The sequence below is a fragment of the Sarcophilus harrisii genome, chromosome 2, assembly GCF_902635505.1.
Source record: "Sarcophilus harrisii chromosome 2, mSarHar1.11, whole genome shotgun sequence".
NCBI lineage: Eukaryota > Metazoa > Chordata > Mammalia > Dasyuromorphia > Dasyuridae > Sarcophilus > Sarcophilus harrisii.
This window is the reverse complement of record NC_045427.1, coordinates 300537796-300565549: the sequence shown is the minus strand read 5'-3', so window position 1 is coordinate 300565549 and position 27754 is coordinate 300537796. Positions and strand designations below refer to the sequence as shown.

The 27754-nt window shown below is 35.8% G+C and overlaps 1 protein-coding gene across 1 annotated transcript in view; it reads left to right on the top strand.

Annotated features, from left to right (window-relative positions):
- Positions 1-27754, top strand: part of NRXN3 (neurexin 3) — a 2051432-nt gene that overhangs the window by 671917 nt on the left and 1351761 nt on the right. The window contains exons 7-8 of the mRNA XM_031949344.1: positions 7575-8013; positions 18905-19288. Of these exons, the coding sequence (XP_031805204.1) occupies positions 7575-8013; positions 18905-19288 (823 nt within the window). The remainder of the gene's footprint in view (positions 1-7574; positions 8014-18904; positions 19289-27754) is intronic.

Here is a 27754-nt window from a genome sequence, read left to right as displayed (position 1 = left end):
TTTTCTTTCTCTCTCTCCCTTCCTCCCTCCCTCCCTCTCTCTTTCTCTCCTTCCCTCCCTCCCTCTTCCTCTCTCTCTCTCTCTCTCTTTCTCTCTCTCTCTCTCTCTCTCTTTCTCTTTCCTTCCTTCCCTCCCTTCCTCCCTCCCTCCTTCCCTTCTTCCCTTCCCTTCCTGCCCCCTGTCCCTTCCTCCCTTCCCCTCTTCCTCCTCTCCCTCCTTTCCCTCCTTCTCCTCCTCTTCCTCCTTCTCTTCCTCCTTCTTTTCTTCCTCTTCCTCCTCCTCCTCTTTTTAAATCCTCTTTTATGTTACCATACCTGACACATAGTAAGCTTTTAAAAAATGCTTCTTGGTTGCTTGACTTAATATCTTATAGTGAAGGGGAAAAAAGATAAAGTAATAGTTTGAGGAGGTAGCAGGATAACAAAATGTTTATTTATGTATTTGTAGACAGAGAAGAAATCAATAAAAAGGAAGGGGAGAGAGAGGAGTAAAGAGAGAGACACATAGAAAAACATAGAGAGACAGAGGGAGACAGAGACATGAAGAGGAACAGAGAAACAAATACAGAGGGTCAGACAGATACACCCAGAGAAATACAGGGACAAGTAAAGAGTAAAAGAGAAATAATTTGAGAAAAAAAGGCAAAGGGAGAGATTCACACACACACACACAGGGAGACAGAGATGAACAGGCCGGCAGACACAAAGACATATGCAAAGGGAAAAAGAAAGAACGATATAGAAAGAGACAGAAGCAGGAGGACAGAGATTTCTGTTGTGAGGTCTCGGAGATAGAAGGGAATGAGATCATCTTCAGAGGAGAAAGGATTAACTTAGTTAATAAGAAGAAACACTTTATGCAACTGAAGAAAAGAAGATGAGTAAAGAAATTTAATGATACAGACCTGAGGAATTAAGGAATTTGCATTAAGTGATCTTGCTCTTCTCAAGGTAAAATCATCTGCTGAGAGTGTGAGAAAGCAGAGTTAAGTGAGAAAGCAGAGTTATTGTGGACTGTGTGACAAAGTCAATGGGATATGAATCCAAAGGATTGCTGTGTAAGAGTTAGGGTCCATTGAAGATTAGGTAACTCAAATCTGTTGAATATTCAATCAGAAAGATGTTTTTTCTTTTTTTTTTAATTTTTAAAACATTCACAGATACCTTAACAACATTGTGCCTTGTGTTTCAGATTTTCTCCTCCTTCCCCCCACTGCTTCCCTTAGATGGCAGGCAATCCAGTATATGTTAAACATGTTAAAATGCATGTTAAATCCAATATGAATAAACATGTTTCTATAATTCTCTATCTGCAAAAGAAAAATCAGATTAAAAAGAAAGTAAATGAGTAAGAAAATAAAATGCAAGCAAACAACAGCAAAAAGAGTGATAATGCTGTGTTGTGATCCACACTCAGTTCCCACAGTCCTGGGTGTAGGTGACTCTTTTCATCACAAGATCATTGGAACTTGCATCAGTCAGAAAGATGTTATTTTCTATAGAACATTTGATGAATGAGAAGTAGGAGCAGAGGATACAGATGCTAAAAGTTACCAAGAACTGAAGGTTAGCAAAGTGGTAGCAATGGAGGATTAAGAGAGCAAGGAGAGGGTATTATTATTTATGAAGCCATGAAGAAGATTCGTAGACTGGAAAACTAAAGAGGAGTGAAAGGGCTCAAAGTAAAGTATTGGTATGAGATAAAGGGATAAGGGACAAGAAGATTGAAAGAACCAGAGAGTGTGTTTGGAAGTGGATGATGCAAAAGAAGTATATGGTATGATTTTTACTGTTACAGTAATTATAATCTAGTTGTTGTGGGAATAATTAAATGTGTTAGAAAATAAGAGCATTTCTACTAAAATGCCAAAATATGTTAAGGGAGTTACCCAAGAGTTAAGAGAGAACTGAAAGGAGAAAGATCAGCATTACTACAGATTTAGATTACCACAGTCTAGTAATCAGTCCAAGATAATATAGAAGACAAACTGAACTGAGAGGTACAGAATTCACTCAATAAACATTTATTTAGCAACAGTCACAGGATTAAGCACTAAGGAAGCAAAGATAGATAAAAGACAGTGCTTGTTCTCAAAAAGCTCTCAATATAAGGGGAGAACCAACTTGCAAATGACTATGTGAAAACAAGCTATATACAGAAGAAATTGGAAATGATTAATAAAGGGAAGGCACTATAATGAGGAGAAGAGAGTAAAGGGTTTTAGAAAACAAGATTTTAGCTAGGACCTAAAGGTAACTGGCTGGTGGAGATGAAGATGAAAAACATTTCAGGCATTAAAAACAGCTGATAAAATGTCTGGATTCTGGAGATGTAGTAAGAGGTTAGTATATTAGATTGAACAGTATGTGAAGGTGGGGATATTGTAAAATATATATATAACAAAACTGGAAAATTGTGTGTGTATATGAGTGTGTGTGTCTGTATATATCTGTGTCTGTCTGTGTGTATAAGGAAAGGTTTTGGAAGACTTTGAATACCAAATAAAATATTTATATTTGATCTTACAAAATGATAGGGAATCACCAGAGCCCATTAAGTAGAGAGTGTCATGATTAGACCTGCACTTTTTCCATCAATCAATCAATCATCAAATACTTATTAAGTACTTGCTATGTGCCAGACACTTTGATTAGTAGTGGTAGAATAAAGACAAAAAATGAAATGGTCCCTATACTTAAGATGATTGCAACCTATTGAGGGAGAGTATGTATATTTATATAAGTATAATCATATTGTACAAAATATTCAATATAGTTTTGAGAGGAAGTATAAGATATGAAGCATTTTAGTGCCAAACCAAAGAGTTTATTATTTTTGATTCTAAAGGTAATAAACATCCAGTGGAAGTTATTGAGTGTGTGTGGTATGTTGTATGTGTAGTGGGGAGATTGAAAGGATCAGACTTGAGTTTTAAGGAGATTTTTGAAGTAGAAAAGTCAATAGAATGTTATTATAGTAGTCCAGGAAAGGGAGAATGAGGTGCTGAGGTAGGATGGTAGCTGTGTAAATGAAAAGAAGGGTACTTTGATTAGAAATATTATGATGATAGAAATTATGTGATCTGTCAATTTATTGAATGTATGGGGTCATTTCAAATAAGGAGTCAAGAATAGTAGTTTGTGAATTTGGATGACTGGAACAAGGAACTCTTTTGCCCTCGATGTTTTAGACAAGTTCAGAAGGATAGTTTGTTTGTTTTGGGAGGTTTTTTTGGTTGTGGTAGGGAAGCAAAAATCATATGAATTCTGTTTTGGACATGTTGCATTTGAGATAGTTGTATTCAATTTGATATATCTGATGGACAATGATTGGGTAGGACCAAAGATCATGAAAGAAACTAGACTTCACATGTAGAAACTAGACTTATTTCATGACTTCCTGTCTGCATATACTTAGAGGCCCAGGTATCTAAGTCTAGTCTTTTGTTGGTCTAAGTAATGAGGTCTAACTCTTTAAGAGATTTGGGTTCTACATTTCTAATCTTTTCTACTCCCAGTCCAAAGTAAATACCCTTTTCCCCTGGCTATATTAAGTCATGCTTCTGGTTCAGCACTTAGTTGCTACTGAAATCACTCCCCTTCTTATTTGTTGTCTGCCAGAGGGCCCAAATTCCCATTTGATTTATTCCTGGGGGTCTTCTCAAAGTTCCCTAACTTTGGGCAGATGACTTACCTTTTTCATCTCATTTTCCTCATCAACAAAATGATGGGAATTAAGCTAGATGATCTCTCTGGCTTCTTTCAGCTTTCTAATCCTATGACAGGGCCTCAAAGGCATTCTGCCTTTGCAAGATGGGATAGAAAAAGTAATCTTCCTTCTTCATAACTCATGATCATTTGTATCAAACCTGTGATTCCATTTATGCAGAGAACTTTCAGGGAGGATACTATCTCAACCAGTACAAGTCAGCACTTGCTCTTCCATTTGGAGTTTTAGAAAGCATCTTAGAATATCCAGATTAAGTGATTTACTTGTGCAGGGTCCTTAAATCAATATGTGTCAGCAATAGAACTTGCCCCACTTCTTCCTGACTTCAAGTCTAGTTCTTAATTAACTATGGCCAAGACCACTAACACTTTTATTTATTACTCATTAACTTTTAACAATTATATATTTGATATTTTATTGTTCACTTATTTCAGTTGTTTCTAACACTTTTTGATTCCATTTGGAGTTTTCTTGTCAGAGATATGGGAGTGGTTTGCCATTTCCTTCTCTAGCTCATTTAATAGATGAGGAAATTGAGGCAGACAGGATTAAGTGACTTGCCAGGGTTACACAACTAGTAAGTATCTGAGATCAGGTTTAAACACAGGCCTTCCTGATTCCAGGCTCAGACTTCTTTCTGTTCACTGTGCCACCTAACTACTCTCAATCTTTTGGTATAATAGTAGCCATTTAAAAAGAAGATAGGGAAGATAATAAACGTTTGCTATTTTTATTATTTTGTCAGATTTTATTATTCCCAAAAAATAACATTGCAGAGTAGGAGGATGAAAAGGACAGAAATTGGAGTAATGACTCATTTCTATTTTTTTCATGTTGTATTACTGGTACAATTGTAGTGAGATCCTACAATATGTACTCTTTACATATGATTAACCTAGAAAAACTTTAGAATGTGAAGATTCTGGGACCTTTTTTTTTATAGTAACTTTTTATTGACAGAACCCATGCCAGGGTAATTTTTTTACAACATTATCCCTTGCACTCACTTCTGTTCCGTTTTTTCCCTCCCACCCTCCATCCCCTCCCCTAGATGGCAAGCAGTCCTATATATGTTGAATATGTCCTAGTATATCCTAGATACAATGTATGTGTGCAGATCCAAACAGTTTTCTTGTTGCACAGGGAGAATTGGATTCAGAAGGTAAAAATAACCCGGGAAGAAAAACAAAAATGCAAACAGTTTACATTCATTTCCCAGTGTTTTTTTCTTTGGGTGTAGCTGCTTCTGTCCATCATTGATCAATTGAAACTGAATTAGGTCTCTTTGTCAAAGAAATCCACTTCCATCAGATTACATCTTCATACAGTATCGTTGTTGACGTATATAATGATCTCTTGGTTCTGCTCATTTCACTTAGCATCAGTTCATGTAATTCTCTCCAAGCCTCTCTGTATTCATCCTGCTGGTCATTTCTTACAGAACAATAATATTCCATAACATTCATATACCACAATTTACCCAACCATTCTCCAATTGATGGGCATCCATTCATTTTCCAGTTTCTAGCCACTAAAAACAGGGTCTGGGACCTTTTTAATGGGTGATTTTGATTTATATTTAATGCTATATGTGAAACTCATAGGTATTGAAAATTAAATTTATCAAAAATTTGAATTCATTGATAATGTCAGGGCTTTGAAAGCTCATGGAAACAGAGTAAGGTGGACTTCACCAATGTAAACATTCCCATGCTGTTATTTTAGAAGATTTAACAAGAGTAAATCTGCTTTGTTTGCCTACATCCTAGAGAGAGTTGATGATCCAACAGTTTGAAGTTAGAGATTGATTGAAAAAAACATGGGCTCTGTCTCCCTCCTCAAAGTTCTACTTATCAAAGATAAACATATAACTATATCTAAATTAGGATGAGTTAGGGCAAGGGATAGAGGAATATAGTCATGATTCTACATGTATAATCTATAATTAATTGCTTGCTTTTTCAATGAGGGAAAAGGGGAGGGAGAGAAAGGAAGAGGATTTGGAACTTGCAGTTTTAAAAACAGATGGTAAAAATGTTTTTATATATAACTGGAGAAAAATAAAATACTAAGTAAAAAAAGAATATAGTCTTGAATGATGCACATTATACCCAAGGGTATTGTGTCAGAATGGTTGTTCTAGGAAATGGTATATACAGAAAAACCTCTGAATGCTGCTGCTGTAGGGGATTAGGAATAAAAGGAAACTTTTATAGTTACATCAGGTTTTCACTGGAGGTAGCAATTTTTTTTGAGAAATATGTTTTAAGCTATTGTTTAGTCATTTGTCAGTCATGTCAGATTCCTCATGGACTTCTTTTGGGGTTTTCTTAGAAAAAATTCTGAAATAGTTTGCCATTTTCTTCTCCACTTCATTTTATAGATGAGGAAACTAAAGTAAACAGGGTAAAAGGACTTGAAATCAGGTCTTTGAGTGCAGGAAGATGAGTCTTCCTGACTCCAAGCTAAATCTATCCCCTTGCCCACCTAGATAATCCACTTTTAAGCTGTAGGTACATATAGTACAATAAATATATAACCAGAGGCATTCTGGCTCTTGGAATTGGGTCAAACCCACTCCAAAAGATCATAAGATCACAGATTGAGAGCTAGAAGAAATCTTAGAGGCAATATAATCCAAAAGCTTCAAGTTATAGATGAAAAAATTAAGGCACAGGGAAATCAAAGGACTTGTTCATTGACATATGCTGGTAAGTATCCAAGGAGATTTCCTGGTCTTCCTCACTTCAAATCCAGCACTCTATTTACTATTAATTCACCATTATTTGGTTGATTTGGGTGGGATATGAGTCTAAGTGACTGCTTTTCCCAGAGATTCCAATATGTGTTATCTCTCAACTCAAGTTAAGTGTAGCAGGGAAACCTAATTCCCAATCTAGAGTAGATTGTTCCTCTCTCCCATGGAATGTGATACCCCTGAAGTGCCTTGGGTAGCAGGTACGCTTGAGGTCTGCTTCTCAGTCCATCACTTTTCTGGGATGCTGTCCTTAATTGTCAGAGCTAGATCTGGTCTGAAGGAGAAGCATTTTTCCTGAGAGGACTGTCCCTTGTCTTTTTCTATACCAAGTCCAATTATTCAAGCACTAGGACTTTCTGTCAAGGAGAGTTTTTCCCTTGCACTTTCCAGGTCATAGGATCACAACTATGAGGAAGCACTCTTCCCATTTCTATCCACACTGGGGCAAAAAGCTCCAATGACTCTTCTGATATATAATACTGAATATAACAATGACAATATTATTATTACTACTACTAATAATAGATATTTCTATGTGCCAGACATTGCTAAACACTTTACAATTATTTCATTTGATCTTTACAACAACTCTGGAAGCTATTTTTATCCCTGTTTTACAGATGAAGAAACTGAAGCAAATAGAAGTTGAGTGATTTGCCAGAGAGTCATAAGGCTAGTAAATATTTGAGGTGGATTTGAACTCAGGTCTTCCTGATTCCAGACCTGGCACTCAATCCACTGTACCATGTAGCCCCAAATCTAATGTTGCTATATGTTATTAAAGTCAAAAAGTAAAGCATCCCAATTACACATGATCCTTGTCTTTTGTATTACATTCTGATCCTTTGTAGGAGTGTAAGGAATTGGCCAGAAGGGAGAGTGAAAGATATAGACTCAGAAAATTGATTCAAGGCTCAAAGTGCTTTCCGAGGTTCCCTAAGACTCTCTTTATGTCCCTGTGTAATATCATTTCACTGTAGTGCCCTAAAGCCTTGTCCTAGATGTTTCTCTCTGAAGCCTAAGTAGCAACAGAGAGCTATTGTTTGCAGAAGTGATTCATGGGGCATTTCGGTTTGATCTCTGACAGGTTGTTTATAAGAATAATGACATCCGTCTGGAGCTGTCTCGCCTGGCCAGAATCGGTGACACCAAAATGAAAATATATGGTGAAGTGGTGTTTAAATGTGAAAATGTGGCCACGCTGGACCCCATCAACTTTGAGACCCCGGAGGCTTACATCAGCCTCCCCAAGTGGAATACCAAGAGGATGGGCTCAATCTCCTTTGACTTCCGTACAACAGAACCCAATGGTCTCATCCTGTTCACTCATGGCAAGCCTCAGGAGAGAAAGGACTCTCGTAGTCAGAAGAACACCAAAGTAGATTTCTTTGCTGTCGAATTGCTAGATGGGAACCTCTACCTGCTCCTTGATATGGGTTCTGGCACCATCAAAGTGAAAGCTACCCAGAAGAAAGCAAATGATGGAGAATGGTACCATGTGGACATTCAGCGAGATGGCAGATCAGGTAGGAGAAACTAAAGGCATGAGATTCAGAGCAAAGTGTAAATGTTCATTCTTATCTACATCCTCTTGGTTACTTATTCCCCAATTCTTTGTGTACGTAACTGGTCTTTCATGTTCTCTTTGAGTGTCATTTTAGGTGTTTATTTCTGAACCTTCTCTCCTTTTAGTTTGAGGGAGTCTCCTTTCTGTCACACATTACATTCTCCAATCTTAGCCATGTTCCTAATAGTCCACAAGCTGAGAATAAATTTTAAAATATTATATGTACATTTTCCACTGCTAACAGCCTGTTGTGATATTTATGTTGATTTTTCCCCCCTTCGTATTGCTATGAAAACCAGTTGTGACTATGCTGTAGAGTGACTTCACAGTGCAGTAGTTTATGCAAAGATATATCCTTCAATAATTGGCAGAAGTCATGTTGTTGAGAAAATTATGACAGGAAAGGGAAAAGCAAATTGATTTTTCCTGGTCATGTTCAGTTTAAACCCTTGCTTTAGATTGAAAGCCTATATTTCACTCTTTGCTCAGACCTCACTAACTCTCCCTTCCTTCTCATAACCTTTTACATTTAGTTTAAATGGCTTTGCTTGTTTCTACAGCCCCAGATCAAACAAGTCTGCCTGGGGCAATACATAGCCACTCTGGAACAATAACAAAGAAAGGGGGGAAAAAGCATAATATAGAATCTGGGTCTTCTGAACACCTGATCAGTCTTATTCTGGCTTCTTCTGGGCCATTATAAACTAACTATTTCCCCAGAATAGATATCATATTAATCTCTTACTTATTTGACCTAATTTCTCATTCTGGCATTATAGAAGCAGGAAGAAGTCTCTTTTAGGGTCATTAATATTGTACTTGGAATCCCACTTTACACACAAGCATCTAGAAAAATAAAATAAAATAAAACAAAACAAACTTCCCTAGGTTGAAGGAACTCATTGAGTCAGTGTCAGTGCCTATTCAGAGCATTAGCACACAAGCCTATAGAAACATATAAAAACATGACAATCAAATTGTATAATTAGAAAGTTACAATAAAGTAACTTTCTATGTACACATGAGGTATACTTTACTATAGGTTATTTTACTATCTGCAAAGATAAACACTCAGAGAATATCCCTAACTAGTTTATGTGCATGCAAATCATACATATAGAAAATATGCCTGCAGGGTTACAGTCCAGGGATCTGTGTGGTTGAGGGACAATTGTGGAGGAAATGCATTTGGGGATGCACCCGGCCTGGTTGAATGTTCACATTCCACACAAAAATGGGCATAATTTCTCCATTGTTCTGAGAATCTTCCTTTATTGGGAATGTATTGAATCATTAAATTCTCCTTTGGTACCAACTTCTTCAAGGCCATCTACCTGCTCTCTGCTGGTGTGCAGTGGCTAGGAAACCTTTCTCTTACAAGGGCCAGCTGTCACTCTTTTATTGCATAACTGAGGCTGGGAACCAATTTGTCCAGACAGGAAATATCCAACAAAGCTAAAATGATTTACTGGGCTATAATCACCTGTTCTTTATAACTGTTCTTTCTCTGATGCTGATTTAATGTCTTTAATCCTTTGTAGCTGCTGATTTGGGGTTAGAAAATTCCTTGTTATTCCATTTAATCCTTGATTATGAGCTTGTATCTCCAAAATTTATTCTGGGAATTCTGTTTAGGGAGCCCTCCTCCCCCATACACACACACACACACACACACACACACACACACACACAAGCATGAAAGGTATGGAGGCTGGGGCATTAAGTTATTTCCCATGATCTTCTTTGATTAGCATGCAAATGAGGGTAGAAAACAGAACAGAAACTGAATGAACTTCCACATTCTTGCCTTTTTTATGCATATCTGCTGCTTTCTAGCTAGCCCAAACCTTAATGGTCTCTTAATGCTAAAATTATAGTGGCTTGTAAGAATAAACTCCTCTGGTGAGAATTTATTCATTCCATTCAAATCAACAAACATATACTAATTATCCCCTATGTGCAAAACACTGTGGTCATTTTCATTCTATGTGCAGCCTTATGTATTTGGTGTGGTGAGAGGAAGTAGTACTCCACCCAATGGGATCCCTAGCTATACTGTTTAGGATGACTGTGTTTTGATGGGGCAGCTTTATGGCAGCAACAGCGAGCATTGTTGCCCATAGGAGAAGTTGGATGGCTTATGCACAGAGGACATTCAGGCAGCAGATTGCAGCGCTGGACTATTTGGTGCTCAGTAGGAAGGTTTATTGATTGCCTGAAACTTGATTGGAGATAAGAGACTTCAAATTAAATGTTCTTTGCTGAACAAGAATGAACAGTTTGGTTTTTATGCTTTGAGGGAAAAAAATCAACAACAAAAGTTTTAATTTATTTGAAGGTTCGAACCTCCTCTTTTTCCCATAGAAAAGATAAAATATAGGAGTGTCAAAGACAGAAGCAATAAAGAGGAAAACACTCTTATATGAAGAAGGTATTTTGGTATCTACAGTCCCAGATGTCATAGAAACATAGATTCAGACCTGGAAGGGCTTTTAGATATTATCTGTTATATTGCTGGAGAGCTTTTTTTTTTTTCATGATTAATGTCTTTTGTGGCATGTCAGCTTGGGGTCTTACACAATCTTTGTCACATATAAGGATAGAACAAATATAAAACCATTAATTTTATTTCTCCTTATAACTTTATGCCCAAAGGTAATTACTTGTTTTGAATAAGAGACTCTACTTTGTTTACATCTTAGTGGTCACTGATTAATGAAAAGCATGTTTTTATTTTAGAAAGCATTCACAAATTTGATTTGCATTTCACACAAGGGAATAAGATTCAACCGATATTTTTATGTGCAATCAAAGCATGAAACTTCATTTAAACAAATAAATGACTTGCCTTAAGAAAATAAATAAGAGTAATCAGAACCACAATTTGTGAAATTTGCAATTATGTTTTCTTTCTTTTGGAGATTAGATAGTATTTAATGCTGATCTCTAATATGTTAAGATTCCATTATTTCTCTGCTCTGGGACCTTCATGTACCAAAATAATTAGATAACAACCTGTCTTTAAGTAGACAAGTCTAAGAAAATTGCAAAAGGATCAGGGAGATTAAATAATTTACCTATATTATAAACAGTTAGCAAGTGTCAAAGTCTTCCCTCCAGGTTTAATATTGCCTCTCCTGTTCTTTATTAGTGTTTACAATCTTTAAAAAATAAAAGATAGGTATCTGTAGTTCCATATCTTGAACTTTCTCCATCACTCTTTCCCTCATATGGAATCTTTTTTTCTTCAGTAAATCTTTAGAATGAATTGATTTAGATGCCCAAGGAATAATTTAGGAGCCATGCCTCAGTTTATGTCCTAGTTTGAAATTTTTTTTTAAATCTTAAGACAATATATACACATCTAGAGAACCTTGCTAATCAATCCCAGATATTGACCAGTTCATAAATTAAAAATAAAATTTGTCAGGAACTGCTTAGGGATCCCAATAAATTAAATAATGTTTCTATAGTGCTATGTTTATATAGTACAAAGTATAACTTTTAGCTAGTTGGGAAATGGCTCCTATGGCAAGTGTTCTTAATCTTTTTGTGTGTATTTGTGGTGATCATCTTTTGTAATGTGGTAACATTAATGGGCATGTTCTCAAAATACTGATTTAAATGTACAAAATAAAATACATAGAATTACAAAGGAAACTACTTATAATGAAAGGTTTTATTAAAATATTTTAAAAAGTCATAGATCCCAGTTTAAGAACTCTTCCTCTGTGGAAATGTTAAGGGCAAAGGAAAGACCATAGCTAAGACAGAAGACAATGTTAAAGATTTCTACTATCATTTGTACTATTTGGATGTTTAAAAGAATGCAGTAGTGATTTAGAGAGATTTCTCATAATGAATAAATGTGTGTGAGAAGTAAATGCTGAATTAAGTGTGCACATGCATGTACACATACACACACATACATGTCCTAAGCTTCTAATGAGCGTATTTACACCTATCATGAAACAAAACCCCACAGTGCAATACAAGAAATTCATCAGAGTATTTATTGAGGGATCCCAAGGATAGACCTACTATTCTAGACTTTCCATATTAGGGTCAATGGGTTGTACTTTGCTTTGATATGTATATAGAAGGCAGGATTTGACAATTGTCAAATACATGGAATAGTGATACATTTCATAGTGATATTTATAGTGCTAGTTATTTAACAATTAAACATTTAGGTTTGCCAGAGGTATGGCAGTCATACTATTGCTTTATTGCTGCCCCTATGCTACTACCATTATCGCTGATTATGCTCTTCCTTTTTCTTTTTTCCCTTTATCCCACAATTTAAGAATATAAGATCATTGATCTAGAGCCAAAAGAACTTCAACCTCTTCACTTTACATATGAAGAAATTGAAGCTCAACTTAAATGACTTGTACAAAGTTTCTTATATAGCCAGTGGTAGAAACTAGGTCTTTTGATTGCAAATATAACAGTTTTTCCACTGTGCCATGATACTTCCATGTGTTCTCCATAGATTCCATGACCAATTTGCAAGCTTGTTCTTAATTCTTCACTGAGCTTGGGAGACTTAGAGAGCTTTGAGTCCAAAACACAATTAGTTCATATTAGATCCTCTATGAGATGTAATAACACATGAAACATGGTCTCCATCATTGTAAAATTTATAAATGTTCAATATATGAACAAATGTTTTGCTTAATCTATCCTAATCCATTGCATATCTTATAAGTTCCTTAAGAATTATGGAATTTTACATAGTTTAGAACTAGAAGAGTTCTTGGAAGGCATCTAGTCCAGGGCCATAATCAAATTAGACTTTTTAGGGGAGATGAGGTGTTGCCTCATTTTGCAATGCCTTCTATCTCCCCACTTTTTAATTTATACTTTTATGTGTCTTATAACTGCTTCTGTTTTGGGTCACTGGTATGTCCAAACCGAGAAAGGCATATAAGAAAGGAAATGGGAGCTGTCCAGGAGATAAAAATGATATTATATGTGGCAGATTAGGGCTCAAATTTAAAAAAAAATTAACAATTAGAATACAAATCTCTAAAAAATAGAATTAATTGACTCTAGGAACAGGGAATTACTCTATAACTGAAAACCTTTATGTAAAGGTAAAATGTTTCCTTGATAGAATTATTATAAATAAAGGAATTTCTGTTTGGGTGTGGCTTGGACCTCGTAGGCCATATCCAACTGACCTTCTGTGATTCTGGGGCCTGATTCTGAAGTTCAGGGGGCCTGGAAACTGTGGCAAGATTTGTACCTCAATTGGAAACTAGTTTTCTGACTTGTGCTTGCTGGCGCCAATAAGTCTATTAGTACATAAGCATTTATTGATCTTACTATGTGCCAAGCTCTGTGCTCAGAATTATAAAAAGTTCTTGTCTTCAAGGAGCTCAAATTTAAATGGGAGAGACAACAAGTAATTAACTAGGTATTTGAAGAGATACACATATATACTCTTTTGTATATATAATATATAGATACACACATATGCATATACAAAAGATGCATTCAGTTATTTTTCAGTCATGTCTGACTATGGCCCTTTTGAGATTTTCTTGGTAGAGGGGTTTGGAATGATTTTCCATTTCTTTGCTTAGAGTCAAACAGCCAAGAAGTGTCTAATAGCAGATTTGACCTCATGAAAATAAGTCTTCTGGATTCTAAATTTGGCATTTTTTTCTACTGTGCCATCTAGCTGCCCATATAAATAAGAAAAATATATGTAAATCATTATATATAAGATCTATGTATATATCTTCAAATATCTATTATGTATATGCATCTGTGATATAGATTTATCTTGAAGTTATGTATCATATATATTTCTTTATATACATATGTGAATATTGTGGATACATATTTATAGTAATTTGAAAGTAATATAAAATAGCTAAAAGCTTCTGCTAGAAGTGAGCTTTAAGGTGATTTTTGAAGGAAGCCAGCTAAATGATAGGGCAGAGCCGAAGAAGAGAAGCACTGTATACAAGGTAGACTGCTAATGCAAAGATGGCACTTGGAGTGGACTCTTTGAGGAACTCCAAATAGAAATGTGTAGTTATATTAGAGCATGGGGAGTATGTAAAAGTATAAGAAGACTGGAAAGGAAGGTTAAAGCCAAGTTATTCAGAGGTATTTTTCCCCCACTATATAACACTGCCTTAAAGAAATTGTGTTTTTCTGTATGTTGAGTAGATGATGTTTTGCACATGAGAGTCATGTCATAGGCATTTTTTAATCAATGGACTAATGTCCTGAGTGGCTGGTAATAATCAGCGTGCACATCAAAAACAAATAAATCCCTTTCCCCCTACACACCCTTTGATGTTTGGGTAACTTAGTTTGCTACATCAACCAGGAAAGCTAAAATTGCTGAAACTATATTGAAGATAAGAAAAGGATCACAGTGACAGAACCACCTCCCACAATGGATAGGTTGATTGCAGAAAAAGGAGAGAAAAAGGAACTATTCAACTCTGATTTTGATTCTGTTTCCTCTGACAAAAAGAATAATCTTTGGACTTTAAAGGACAGGACTAAAAATGGCTAATAGGGAATTGAAAACCATGATAAGTCAGGAGATTGTAAGAAAACATCAGCCTACCCTGAATGCATTTAGGTCTCCAGGCTAAGACAAATTAGATCCCAGGACAGTAAAAGAGTGTGATATGATCACCAAGCCACTAGGCAATCTGTGATCTTTCCAAGATCATGGAGAATGAAAAGAATCTTTTAGGCTTGGTCAAGTACAAATGTCTTACATTTCTACCAAAAGAGACCTCTGTGAATGATAGGCTAGTGAATTTGACTTAGGATCAGGGAAAGTCCTAGCATGTATTATAAAAGGAATGATTAGCGAATATCTTGAAAATGAGTGGTTAAATCTTTGTCCCAGAGAACTGATGTCAAAATACACATCCCTCTTCTCTGAAAAGTGGTAGAATACGAGTGCAGAATGTTTAGTATATTTTAAATGCTTTCACTGAATCAGTCAATTTTGTTAAAATTTTGTTTGTTAGGGGGAAGGATCCCTTGAGGGAAGGATGTATTGGGAGTGTTCTAGTAAAGAGAAAAATAAGCCATCAATAAAACTTTTAAAGAAGAATAGGAAACAATGATCATAAAGATCCAGCCAGAAAGCAAATTAGTGCCAGCTTACCCTTCTTTCTTTTTCTGAAAGGTTTACTAAATACAATAGTGGAAGAGAACGCTGTACATATAATTTTCCTAGATTTTGACAAAACATATTGTAAAGTCTTCCATTATATTCTTGGGTACAAGATGGAAAGATGGTGGCCATACAACTACTTAGTTTGCTGGCTTTAGAATTGTTTTGAGTGAATGAACCCAAAAAAACAATGTCAATTTTCAGAAAGGTCTCTAGTGTAGTGCCTTAGATGTCTGCTTTGTATTGTTTATATAAGCTTACTTAGATAAGGGCATAAATGGCCTACTCATTAAGTCTGCTGATTTCAGAAAACTGAGAGGAAAAAAGAGACTGGAACAAGCATTTATTAATCACTTACATGTACCAGGCACTGTAATAAGTGCTTTATAAATATTATCTCATTTGATTCTCATAGCAATCCAGTGAAGTAGATGTTATTATTATTCCCATTTTATAGTTGGAGAAAAGACAGAGAAACATTTAAGTGATTAATCCTGAATCATATAGCTAGTAAGTGTCTGAAGTAAGATTTGAATGAAGATCTTCCTTGCTCTAGGTTCAACACTCTGTTTACTGTATCACTTATACACACACACACATATATGTTTATACATACATACAGTCTATTTACTGTATCACTTATGGACACACACACACACACACACACACCAGTCAGGCTCCAAAAGATATACTTGCATTTTTGTTGTTGTAGTTATATTTGTTATGTTTTTATACATATAAATATACATATATTTGCATATGATACTATAAATATACATATATGTATATAGGTTATATATGTATATTTGCATATATATGTATATATGTAAATATGTATATATGTACTAGAATGTTGGGTTAGGTAATATAAGATGAAATTTAATGAGGATAGATTTGGTTTAAAAATATCTAATTCACAAGTATAAAATGAAGGAAAATGTGGCTAGATAGCAGTTCCTTTGAAAAAATCTGGATATTTTAATAAGCTGCATTTTCAACATGAATCTATGATATTCTGTGACAATCATAAAAACTAATATAATCTTAGGCTATATTAAACATATTTAATGTCTAAGAACAGGGAAGCAATAGTCCTATTATATTCTACTTGAGTTAGAATACTTTTATGTGTTCAGTTCTAAGAACTGCATGCATTTTAGGGAGGGCATTGATAAAACGTGAGAGTATTCAGTGAAGGACAATCAGGACAGTGAATAGCGTGTCGATCACTCCATATGGTAACCCATTGAAAGAAAAGAAGAGAAGATTTAGAAGGGATACAATAGTTGTCTTCAAGATATAAAGGGCTGCCATATGGAAGAGGGATCAGAATCATACTCTTTGGACATAAAGAATAGGACTTGGAACATCAGCAGAAAGTAAAGAGAGTAGGATATAGAATTTTTCAAGTAACAAGTATTTTGTCATTACTAACAACAAAACAACAACAATAAAAACTAAAATAATTTCCTAAGAAAGCTAGCATCAGGAGGTACTGGAATCCCATTCATTAGAGATTTTCTTTAAAAAAAAAAAAGTCTAAGTTAATACTCATCAGAAATACTGCATAGAGTACTCTTACTTTCCCTTTGATATTATCTTTTTTTTTATTTAATAGCCTTTTATTTATAGGTTATATGTATGGGTAACTTTACAGCATTAACAATTGCCAAACCTCTTGTTCCAATTTTTCACCTCTTACCCCCAACCCCCTCCCCCAGATGGCAGGATGACCAGTAGATGTTAAATATATTAAAATATAAATTAGATACACAATAAGTATATATGACCAAACCGTTATTTTGCTGTACAAAAAGAATCAGACTCTGAAATATTGTACAATTAGCTTGTGAAGGAAATCAAAAATGCAGGTGGGCATAAATATAGGGATTGGGAATTCAATGTAATGGTTTTTAGTCATCTCCCAGAGTTCTTTCTCTGAGCGTAGCTGGTTCAGTTTATTACTGCTCCATTGGAAATGATTTGGTTGATCTCATTGCTGAGGATGGTCAGGTTCATCAGAACTGGTCATCATATAGTATTGTTGTTGAAGTATATAATGATCTCCTGGTCCTGCTCATTTCACTCAGTATCAGTTCGTGTAAGTCTCTCCAGGCCTTTCTGAAATCATCCTGTTGGTCATTTCTTACAGAACAATAATATTCCATAATATTCATATACCACAATTTATTCAGCCATTCTCCAACTGATGGGCATCCACTCAGTTTCCAGTTTCTAGCCACTACAAACAGGGCTGCCACAAACATTCGTGCACATACAGGTCCCTTTCCCTTCTTTATGATCTCTTTGGGATATAAGCCCAGTAGTAACACTGCTGGATCAATCCCTTTGATATTATCTTCCATTGAGAGTGTATCTGTTACGTAGAATTATTTTCATGTTATTTCCCCCCTTAGAATATGAGCTTCTTCAGGTCAAGATAGACTATTTTCTTATATCCTCATACCCACCCCATTCCCACTTAACATAATGATTGGCACATAGTAAGCACTTAATTAATTGTTATTGACTGATTATTGGGGATGTGTTTTAACAGTCAGATTCTATGGATCTATGGTTCAGCCTTTATTTTTAGTTAAAATAAAAGAATTATTGATAACAAACTATATATAGATAATCACCTTAGAGTTAGGAAGATCTGGAATTCAAATTTCATTTCCTTGCCTAAGAAATCAAAGACTCAGTTCCCCTAAAATGAAGATTTTGAATCTGGAAATCTATTATCTAAGGGATTTGTGGACAGTATTTTAGGGGAACTATGAATTTGGGTTTTTTAAAAGAATATTTTGATGACTATATTTCAATATAATATTTCTCTGCAATTTAATGGATTTTTATCATACATTTAAAAACATTATTCTGATAAGAGTTCCATAATTCCATACCAGACTGCCTAAAGGGTTTATCATGACAAGCAAAAAAGCTAAAAACCTTTGCTCTTAAATTTTCCACATCCTTTGAATATTTTGATGTCTGTTAGAAGGGAACTATTAGACAGTTTCTTCAACTCAATCCCATCCATGTTAATAATATTTACTCTCAGAGGAAGAAGCCTTGTATAAGAAGAAATCCTTAATCTAGAGACTGATTATAATGGATATTTTATTACATATTAAATGGTTCCTGAATTAATCAACCAGAAGGAAAACGAGGAAAACTTCAGTTTTTATAGGGTGACAGAGAGACAGACAAAGAGAAACAGGCAGATAGGAAGAGAGAGAGCGAGCGAGTGAGCGAGAGAGAGACAGACAGACACAGAGACAAAGAGAGAGAGACACTCACAGAGAGACAGAGAGACAGGGAGAGAAGGAAGGAAGGAGAGAGATAGACAGACATAGAGAAAGGAGAGAGAGAAACAGACATATGTGTGTGTAGGATCATGGGTTTGTATGAAGCCACTGATGAGCACTTACTTAATGTAGATACTTGTTACCAGGTCACTGAAATTTCCCCCAGCTCCCACTCCATGTATCCTGTCCCAGTTGCCAAAAGTTTAGTCTCATGAAGAGTATACTTCCTACTTATCATCCTTGTGCATTATTCCTTTTTTGACAAACTGGGTCTCCAGGGCCCACTTAACTGGTACCTTTTGTGTAATTCCCTAAATGTCTGATGTGCCAAGCTGCCTTCCAAGCTACTAACTCATGTCCGTTTCCCTTCCTTGTCTTAGGTACCATATCGGTGAACAGCAGGCGTACCCCATTCACAGCCAGTGGAGAGAGTGAGATCTTGGACTTGGAGGGGGACATGTACCTGGGTGGGCTGCCAGAGAACCGCGCCAGTCTCATCCTCCCTACAGAGCTCTGGACTGCCATGTTGAATTACGGCTACGTGGGCTGCATTCGAGACCTGTTCATTGACGGCCGGAGCAAGAACATCCGACAGCTGGCAGAGGTACAGAACGCTGCAGGGGTCAAGTCCTCTTGCTCCAGGCTTAGCACAAAGCAGTGTGATAGCTACCCCTGCAAAAACAATGCTGTTTGCAAGGATGGATGGAACCGCTTCATCTGTGACTGCACTGGCACTGGCTATTGGGGGAGAACATGTGAGAGGGGTAAGTTTCCCCTTGGCAAATGATTTGCTAAATTATCTGGTTGTTATCCTGTACGGTGGTAATATCCCCTAAATTTTACCAACTTTATGAATAAAATCCCCTTTCTCTTGGGTATGAGCTTTTTCTGGTACTATCAATGGGCCCAAGTGATTTATGAGGTATCATCCTTCCAGTTTTTGGCTTCTTGGATTTGCTTTGCTATGAATGGATATGTATTATCTTGTCTTAAGTTGTGATTTTAAAAAAAAGCACAGAACACCAAAAACAAACAAACAAACAAACAAACAAACAAACCCTAGAATAAAAAAAAAAAGTCCAGACTCTACTAATAGTAGACTAATATTTCCCTATCCATGAATATCTGGATACACCGAATACATTGGCCAAAACTGAGCCTTTAAAACTACAGTGCTATGTGACTTCTTTCATCTTACTACCCAAACTTCTTATATCAGTACTGAATTAGAAAAATAGTAAAGAAGACAAGCATATTTTGAGTTTTGGGCTTGGGAACTCTGTCCTACAAGTAAAACTGGATACATTCAGTTTCTGAAATTTTGAATTTCTGAAATTCTGAGATTCTGAAAAGTTAATCAGGCAGAATGGAGATAGTGGCCCATGAGCCATTAATTGTACTATGGTAGAGCAGTAGTGTAAACTTTTAAAACATATTTTAACACATTCCTTCTGTTAGACATTAAAGATTTAAAATAAGCAATCAAAAAAGTAGAGAGAATTCCTGTCTTCCCAGTTTCTAAACTAGCTCTAGATGGAAAGGCAAGAAATATATGAAATTATCAGAGGACAATACATGAATTAAATTTTGTGTAACAGACTACAGATTTTATAGGAATATGGGAAAACGGGTTTCATCCTCTAAAGTCATTGATGAGTAGGCTGATTAAGAACTAGATAATTAGTAGTGGGTTGCAATCCTTTATTCAGGCTTAGACTTTAAACTGGATCATCTGATCCATTAGATTATAAACTCCCTGAGAACAGGAACTGTTGTTTGCCTCTTTTTGGATCCCTAATGTTTTGTACAGTGTCTGGCATATAAAAGGTGATTAACTCAATAAATGTTTACTGATTAATTAATATTTTATGAATGCAATTTAGGTTTCCAAAATGGCATTGGATAATACCTATATTATGAGATCTGGGAAATCTTGTCAGTTTATAGGATAAGGATAAAGATATAAAAATAATGTATTATATCTTTTAGTATTTAAATATTTTATTTGTTTAAAATAATAAAAACAAAGGACTGATAGAAGGACAAAATAATCTGATATCTTGGGGCAAATTAATCTGTCAAGTTACTAGTATTTCTTCAGATCTTCCTATTATATGGTCTATTCCTAGTAGTGACTTCGGAGGGTGGGAAAGTTACTTGTCTTTGGAGATGTATCAAACAGTTATGGTACCAGTTAGATTGCTCTACCTCTTGCAAAGACAGTGGAATGCTGAAGGTCACTGCAGACTTCTTTCATCTTTCTGGATGCAGCACCTCTCTCTGGCACTAGGGTTTCTGGGGACAGGCAGCAGGTAGCATAGCTTGCAGCAGCAAGGTGTCTTCAAGATCACTTTCTTCAAGGGCAAACCAATGGGAGTCAGTCCAAGATTTGCCAAATATAGTGGAAAGTCACTGAACATTTTTACATTGTCACTTCTGACTAGTCATTAAAAGGAGCCTGATTGGGGATATATGAGAGACAATTATTGCTGCTACAGTGCAGCCAAATTGTATCCATTCTGGGCCAAATAACAAGGAATTTAGCAAATATAAGACATTTTGATATATACATTGAAAATCCCAGGTGATAGAATCAACTGCTTTTTGCCCCCTGCATTATGCTTGATATTAACTCAGAATGAACTGATAAAGTACAAAAATAAAAACACCTAACTTAATAAGCAAAGGAAATGGAAATTTCCATTGGTAATATTTCCTTCACTGAACTCAGTTTTGTGGGGGATATATGACCATGGGAATAAAGCACTTTTTCTATACATTGCATTATTTGCTACTTGTGAGCTTTTCTTGCTGCACCACACTATTTGTGTACCCTCATGCTAGTAATTCTCCATATCTTGTTGGGTTAAAAGGGAAAGAAACATGTAAGTCATTTTGGAATAGGGGGTATTGTTCCACAAAGAATATGAGAGTTGATTTCCTTTGTGACTATATTTTATTTGACTCTCCTAATTTCTTGAGGGAGAAAATTAAAGATTGGGGTATGGCTTGTTCTGCCTCAAAGTACCTACAGGGAGGTAGAATCTGTGTGGAATCTGTGTGGAATCACTGGTGTATCCCCAAAGAATTTTTGCTATAAATAAATAGGTATACCATACATACTGCACCTCTTGCCTCTCATTTCTGCTTTAGAAACGGAGAGGAGCTAGAGTATAGTCATGGAGATACCAACATTTCTGTGGGTTATATGTCCAGATGATCATGGGAATGAAGAGCATACTCCACTGAGTCCACACAATTGTCTATAGTGATCTCTGGTGCCATGCCATTCATTGCTATGACTAGCCTATTGTAATTCTTAAGGAGGTGTATTGCATGAAAGTGCTCCTTTAATCAAGGATACCTATCCTCTGGATGCAGTTGACTAGTCATTGATTTGACCTTGCATGTCATGTTGTTCAGTAGCAGACTTTGTCTCATCATTTTGACTTGACAGGTTTGAAGGTTATAGCATATACCTAAAATGATGTAGTCACTGCATAAAAAATACAGATGACATCATTTATCTCAGTGGTCCAGCAATAGTTATTTGATTAGTACTCTTTTGATCCTTATTCAATGACGTAAAAAAAAAACTGTAGGCATTTTTACTGCCAGTTTAATTTGGTTGAAGCTGTTATCCACAGATATCAGGCCAGTGGATACCATGTGGAAGCAACTCTCTGTATTTAGGCTTCCCCCCAAAAGCATTGTGCTTTCTATTTGTCTGTTCTGCAGATGTCTTTCAAGGAGCTGTGATTAGCTCCAATAGGCCCTAGGGCCATGAATAAAAAATACTGTCTACAGTTCTTATGTACCTAACATCTGTGGCAAATTAGCTCAATAGAGTTCTAGAATTGTAAAATATTAATGCTAAAGTGAATGAATGAATGAGAAACCCTTTATTAAGTTCTTATTATGTACATATTACTATGTAAAGTGTTAGAGACACAAATGGAAAACCAATACAGTGCCTGTTCTCAAGGAGCTTATATTTTAATGGGGTAAACAACACATATGATTTAAGTATAAATTCAATTATAAACTAAAAGCAAATTTAGGCTCTAAAAAGGTAAATGAGTTACATGAAGCTATATAGATATCCATAAAGGGGCAAGTAGGATGGTGAAGAGTCTGTAATCCATGTCGTATGAAGGTAAATTAAAAGAACTAGGGATGTTTAACCTGGATAAGACAAAACTTTGTTCTGAGTAGAGGACAAGGAGAAGAATGATAGGTTTTTTCAAGTATTTGAAGAGTTGCTACACTGAAGAAAAAGTACACTTATTTTGACTCCAGAGGACAGAAGTTGGAACAATGGGTGTAAATTGCACAAAAGCAAATTTAGCTTTGCACAAAAGCAAATTTAGGTTTGATATGAAGCCTATGTTTTCCTAGAAAGGAAAAAAAAACATGTTACCTTTCAGAGCTGTTTGAAAGTGGAATGGGCTACCTTGAAAGGTGACAAGTTCTCTTCTTTGAGAGTCTTAAAGCAGAAATGAGATGAATAATTTCTAGGGTATGTTATATTTGAGATTAATTTTGGATATGAATTGGTCTAGATAATTGATGAGTTCCCTGACTTCCAAATTTAAAATTTGGGATTCTGTATGGCAGTCTTGTGGGCTAGATAGATTTGTTCTATTTTCTAACTTTGGCTGTTATCTCTACCCCTGGTCAAATTCATAATTAGCCCATGGAAGTACCAAGAATGACTTGAAGGTTGCCTAGTCCTTGGTTGTCTAAGGCTACAATGGGGATATCAACATAAATAGTGAAATAGGGAAGCAGAAATATGAATGTTTATGAGTTCCATTTTGGACATGTTGAGTTTGAGATATTAGGTGATGCATTGCTGAACTAGCATATTACATGTAAGGCTGAGATTATGAAAGGAGATAAATAAGTAAGGACATAACAAGGATGACAGACAGTGTGAGGACATGGAGGTAAAGGTATTTAGAGGTCCTCATTAGAACAAAAAATAGGCTTAAGAGGAATTAGGCAAAAGAAGAAATGAAAGTTAAGGGGAAAATATGAGAGTGGAAATGCAGAGTTCAGAATTAAGAAGATGCAATAATTTGAAGTGATGATAGAGTCTATGATATTACCACCCCAAAGGGTTTCTGAAGTAGAGTGGCCTACTGTTCCATCTTCTGTCCTCAGGGGCCAGAATAAGTCTAATCTCTGTTCAGTATGGCAACTCTCCAAATACTTGAAAAAAGCTATCATTCCTCCCCTTGTGCTCCACCCAGAACCAAGGGTTCTTGAACTAGATGAATTAGAAAGGCAGTGTTCACCAACGTAAATAGGAACTTGGTATCATGGTAGGTAGAATGCTATGTTTGGAGATGAGGAGACCTGAATTCATATTTTGCTATAGACGTCTCCTAATTGTGTGACTTTGAGCAAGTAGCTTAACCTGTTAGCCTCAATTTCCTCATTGATAAAAGGGGAATAATAATAGTATTGACCTCAAGGCTGCTATGAGGTTCAAATAAGACAATCTAGTTAAAGCCCATTATAAACCTTAAATAAATGTTTACTATTATTATTATTATAGCCCAAACTTTCATGCTCTTTAGGATTTAAAAAGTGATTTGTATATATATATATTAGACATCACATTTTCTTTTTAGTTATTTAGTTTAAGTTTAAATACAAAATAGAAAAAGAAAAAACTGTCATATGCACAGCAAAAGAGAACTTTCAAAATATAAAGCAATAAATTTCCATTTTAAGAAAGCATATAAAATAAATATTATACATTGTGTTCAGAGCTGTCCATGGTCTCTTTGCTTCCTTGTAAGTTTTCTTTTATCTGCTGTGCACTTTTTACTTTATTCTTTTTATCCCTCTTCATTTCTTCCCTTGAAGGCTACAATTAAGCAGGATATATGTGTATGTGTATATACATACATATACATAAATAGCTATAGTCACACATGTTACATATACATAATTTTTCACCTCAATAATTAAATCACAGGGATGAAGTATCAGTGCCTCACAGACACTTCTCTCTGTTTTCCTTCACCACAATCCCTTTGAAGGTTGGAGCTGTGACCAAGGGGAGAGAAATGGAATCCATAGTAGTGATAATGGTACCTCCTCTGTCATCAGCAGTGTCACACCACTGCCCCAGCCCTTTTGTATAGACTGTGCCTTAACAAAACTAGCAGCTTACAGGACCTCCAATTTCATAAGAGAAACACATAGTATTCAATGGAATACACGTGGCCATGCAGTGAAAGCCACTCAGACAATCAGGCATCCCAGAGTTTGGCTGTTGCAAAAAATTTCCTTCCTTTCTTACTTCTCTTTCAAAACAATTTCTGTATTTTCTTGGACACTTTAGAAACAGCGATCCAGTCTGGGCAAATTTATTTTTTACAGACTAGCAGAAGACACAAACTTGAAGCAGGGAAAAAAAAACCAGAATCCTCATCAAGGTTAATGTCAATGACAACTCTCATTTTGCTCCATAGATCAGTTGTCCAGCTTTCCTGATTTGGGTAACATCAGTCTGGGATAGGGAGATTGAGGATGACTGTATTTGTGTCTTCTTTGAGAAGAATTAAGAGGGATGTGGCAAAAAATTCATAAATGATGAAGGAATATGAAATCTAACTAGTATAAAGTCAGATATTTATTTTTAAAATCTGGGCTTAAATCTTGTCCTTAGCACTTAGTAATCATTAAACATTAGTTTCCTAATCTAAAAAAATGCGAATACTCATAAAATAAGATCTGCCTCATAGAGCTATTGTAATGATCAAATGAAATAATGCAGGTGAACTTTGCAACATTAGTTATAGAAATATTAATTACTATTTTGTTAATATAATAATTCAGTGACAAAACACGAGTTTGGAACATAGTGGGGAAGAAAAGAAGAAGTAGTTTTCTGTCAGCATGGGGTGATTGGAAACTCTCTTAGATATTAGAGGAGGAGGAGAAGGGAGTGTCTGGGAGCTCTTTTCAGTTTTGCCCAGAACTGTGTCCAGTTGGGCAGTACTCTATTCCCTGCAGTGCCTCAAAACCCTTAGAAAAAGGCCCATACCTGCTGCTGGCAGGTTGACTGGCAAAGGCTGGTTTGTGGCTTACATTTTATGCTCAGTACCTTTATTACAACAGTTTCTGAAAGCTGTTTAGGCGCCAGCCTACATCTGCCCATTGTGTCTGCAATAAGCCAAGATGTTTCTGAATTATGGGACACAAGTTCTTCAGAATCACAGAACAAAAGAATATTACAGGCTTCTTTCTATATGCCTTTGCACCAGCATTAGAGCCTGGAAATTAGGAGGTTCTTCCAAAAAAGAAGAGTCATAAAAATAGCTCTCTTCTGTCCATCAAGCAAGTGTGAGTGTGAGTTGAAGGCCTGTTCCAAGGTGGTCTCCAATTTCAAGGAAGAATTTTGGAAACGATACAGCAAAGAATCAAATCATTCAAGTCCTATCTCTGATATCTTGTACTTAGGTGACCTTGGGCAAGACATGTGGGCTTCAATTTCCCCATTCTCAAAGTGAGGGAATTGGTCTAGATGGTTTCTGTGGCTCCTTCCAGCTGCATATCATTGATGCTATATTATATTGGTACCTTGCATTTATGATTACATCAACCAAGTTTTAACCTATGAGAAAACCAATTAATTGTATTTCCTAATTTGTCTAATTTTGAAACTAAATTAAAGGCTAGGAGATTAGAAAAAAAGTACAGCTTGAATTTCCTTTCCCTTTATTCTTTTTGGATGATCTTTCTTCATTTTTTACCATTGACAGACATCAGTAAGGAAAAGGCATATGTTATTCCTGCCCTTGGGAACAAAAAAATATAAACTCTAACCAAAAATATGGTTGGTTTTAAGATTTAATAGAACTCAAGGCTGGTCTAATACAAATCAGATAATGAAGTGATTTGGGGATTATAGAAAGTTAGATTTAGATAGGATTTTATCTAATAGTTACATTTATGAGGAAACTGAGATCCAGAGATATGAAGGGCAAGAAGAGGAACTATTGTTATTATCATTTTTACAGTTGGGGAAACTGAGACAATAGATTGACTTGCCCAGAATCACATAGGTTTATAAGTGTCTGAAGCTGTATTTGAATTCATTTTCTTGACTTCAAGCTTAGCTCACTATCCACTGTGCTATCAGCTGCCTACCTAAAGACAAATGCATATGTTTTCTTACCTCAGCAAATAATAGAAGTGAAAAGAAAAAGATATTGGTAATTTTGAGTGGAGCTAAGACAATCATTTCACTAGGTATAGGGATAGGACATGTGATTTAACTGGTATAGAGAACTCCCAGGTAATGAAACTCCCTTTACTGATACAGGTCAGAGCCTCCTCTACAATGTTTAATCTTAAGAGAACTGTTCAGAGTATTGAGAGATTACGTGGGTGACTGAACCACTGTCACATAGCTTTTGTGTTAGAGAGGCTGTATTTGACCCAACCTATCTTCAAGGGTGATTCTACTTTTTCATGTCTCTCTATAGTCTAATAGCAAAAACCAAAAAAATAACCCAGACAAAACAAAACAAAATAATGTTTTTAGTGTTGACAAGTCTTTACCCTGTTTGGCTCAGTTTCCTCATCTGTAAAGTAAGCTGGAGAAGAAAATGACAAACAACTTCAGTATTTTTGCCAAAAAAACACCAAATGGGGTCACTAAAAAGAGTTAAACTTGACTGAAATGACTGACCAACAGCAAATGATTCAAAGGACAAGAAGAACCAAGGGAAGGAATATTATAACTCTTTTCTTTGGTTTCTTCCAAACAGTCAAGCAGAGTATTAGCCAGCTCCCTTCAGAAAAGACTTTGGAAATGAATAAGGAGCATAACAGGTATTCAGTATTGAAAACTCAGTATGATATGCAATCTTTGAAAGTGTTGTGGGCTGACAGACTGACTAATTCTAGGCAAGTGGATGTAATCATTTTTGGAGAAGATCATTTCATGGTCTTTAGCATGTTAAAACCTTTACAGCAAAGCATTTTCATCAAAGTGACAAATCTCAACAGTGGCTATTGAGGGACAGTAAATCAGAGACCTAATAAAATTGTAGAATCAGCATACTTTCCGTTCTTTTCCCCCTCCCGGCAAGAAAACCCAAAGCATTTAAGATATCTGTCTTTTTTCTTCCCTCCTCCATTCTCCTCATACTCCTTTTTGTCTCATGCTGATATTTTAATATTTATATTTTACATGGGTGGTTTGC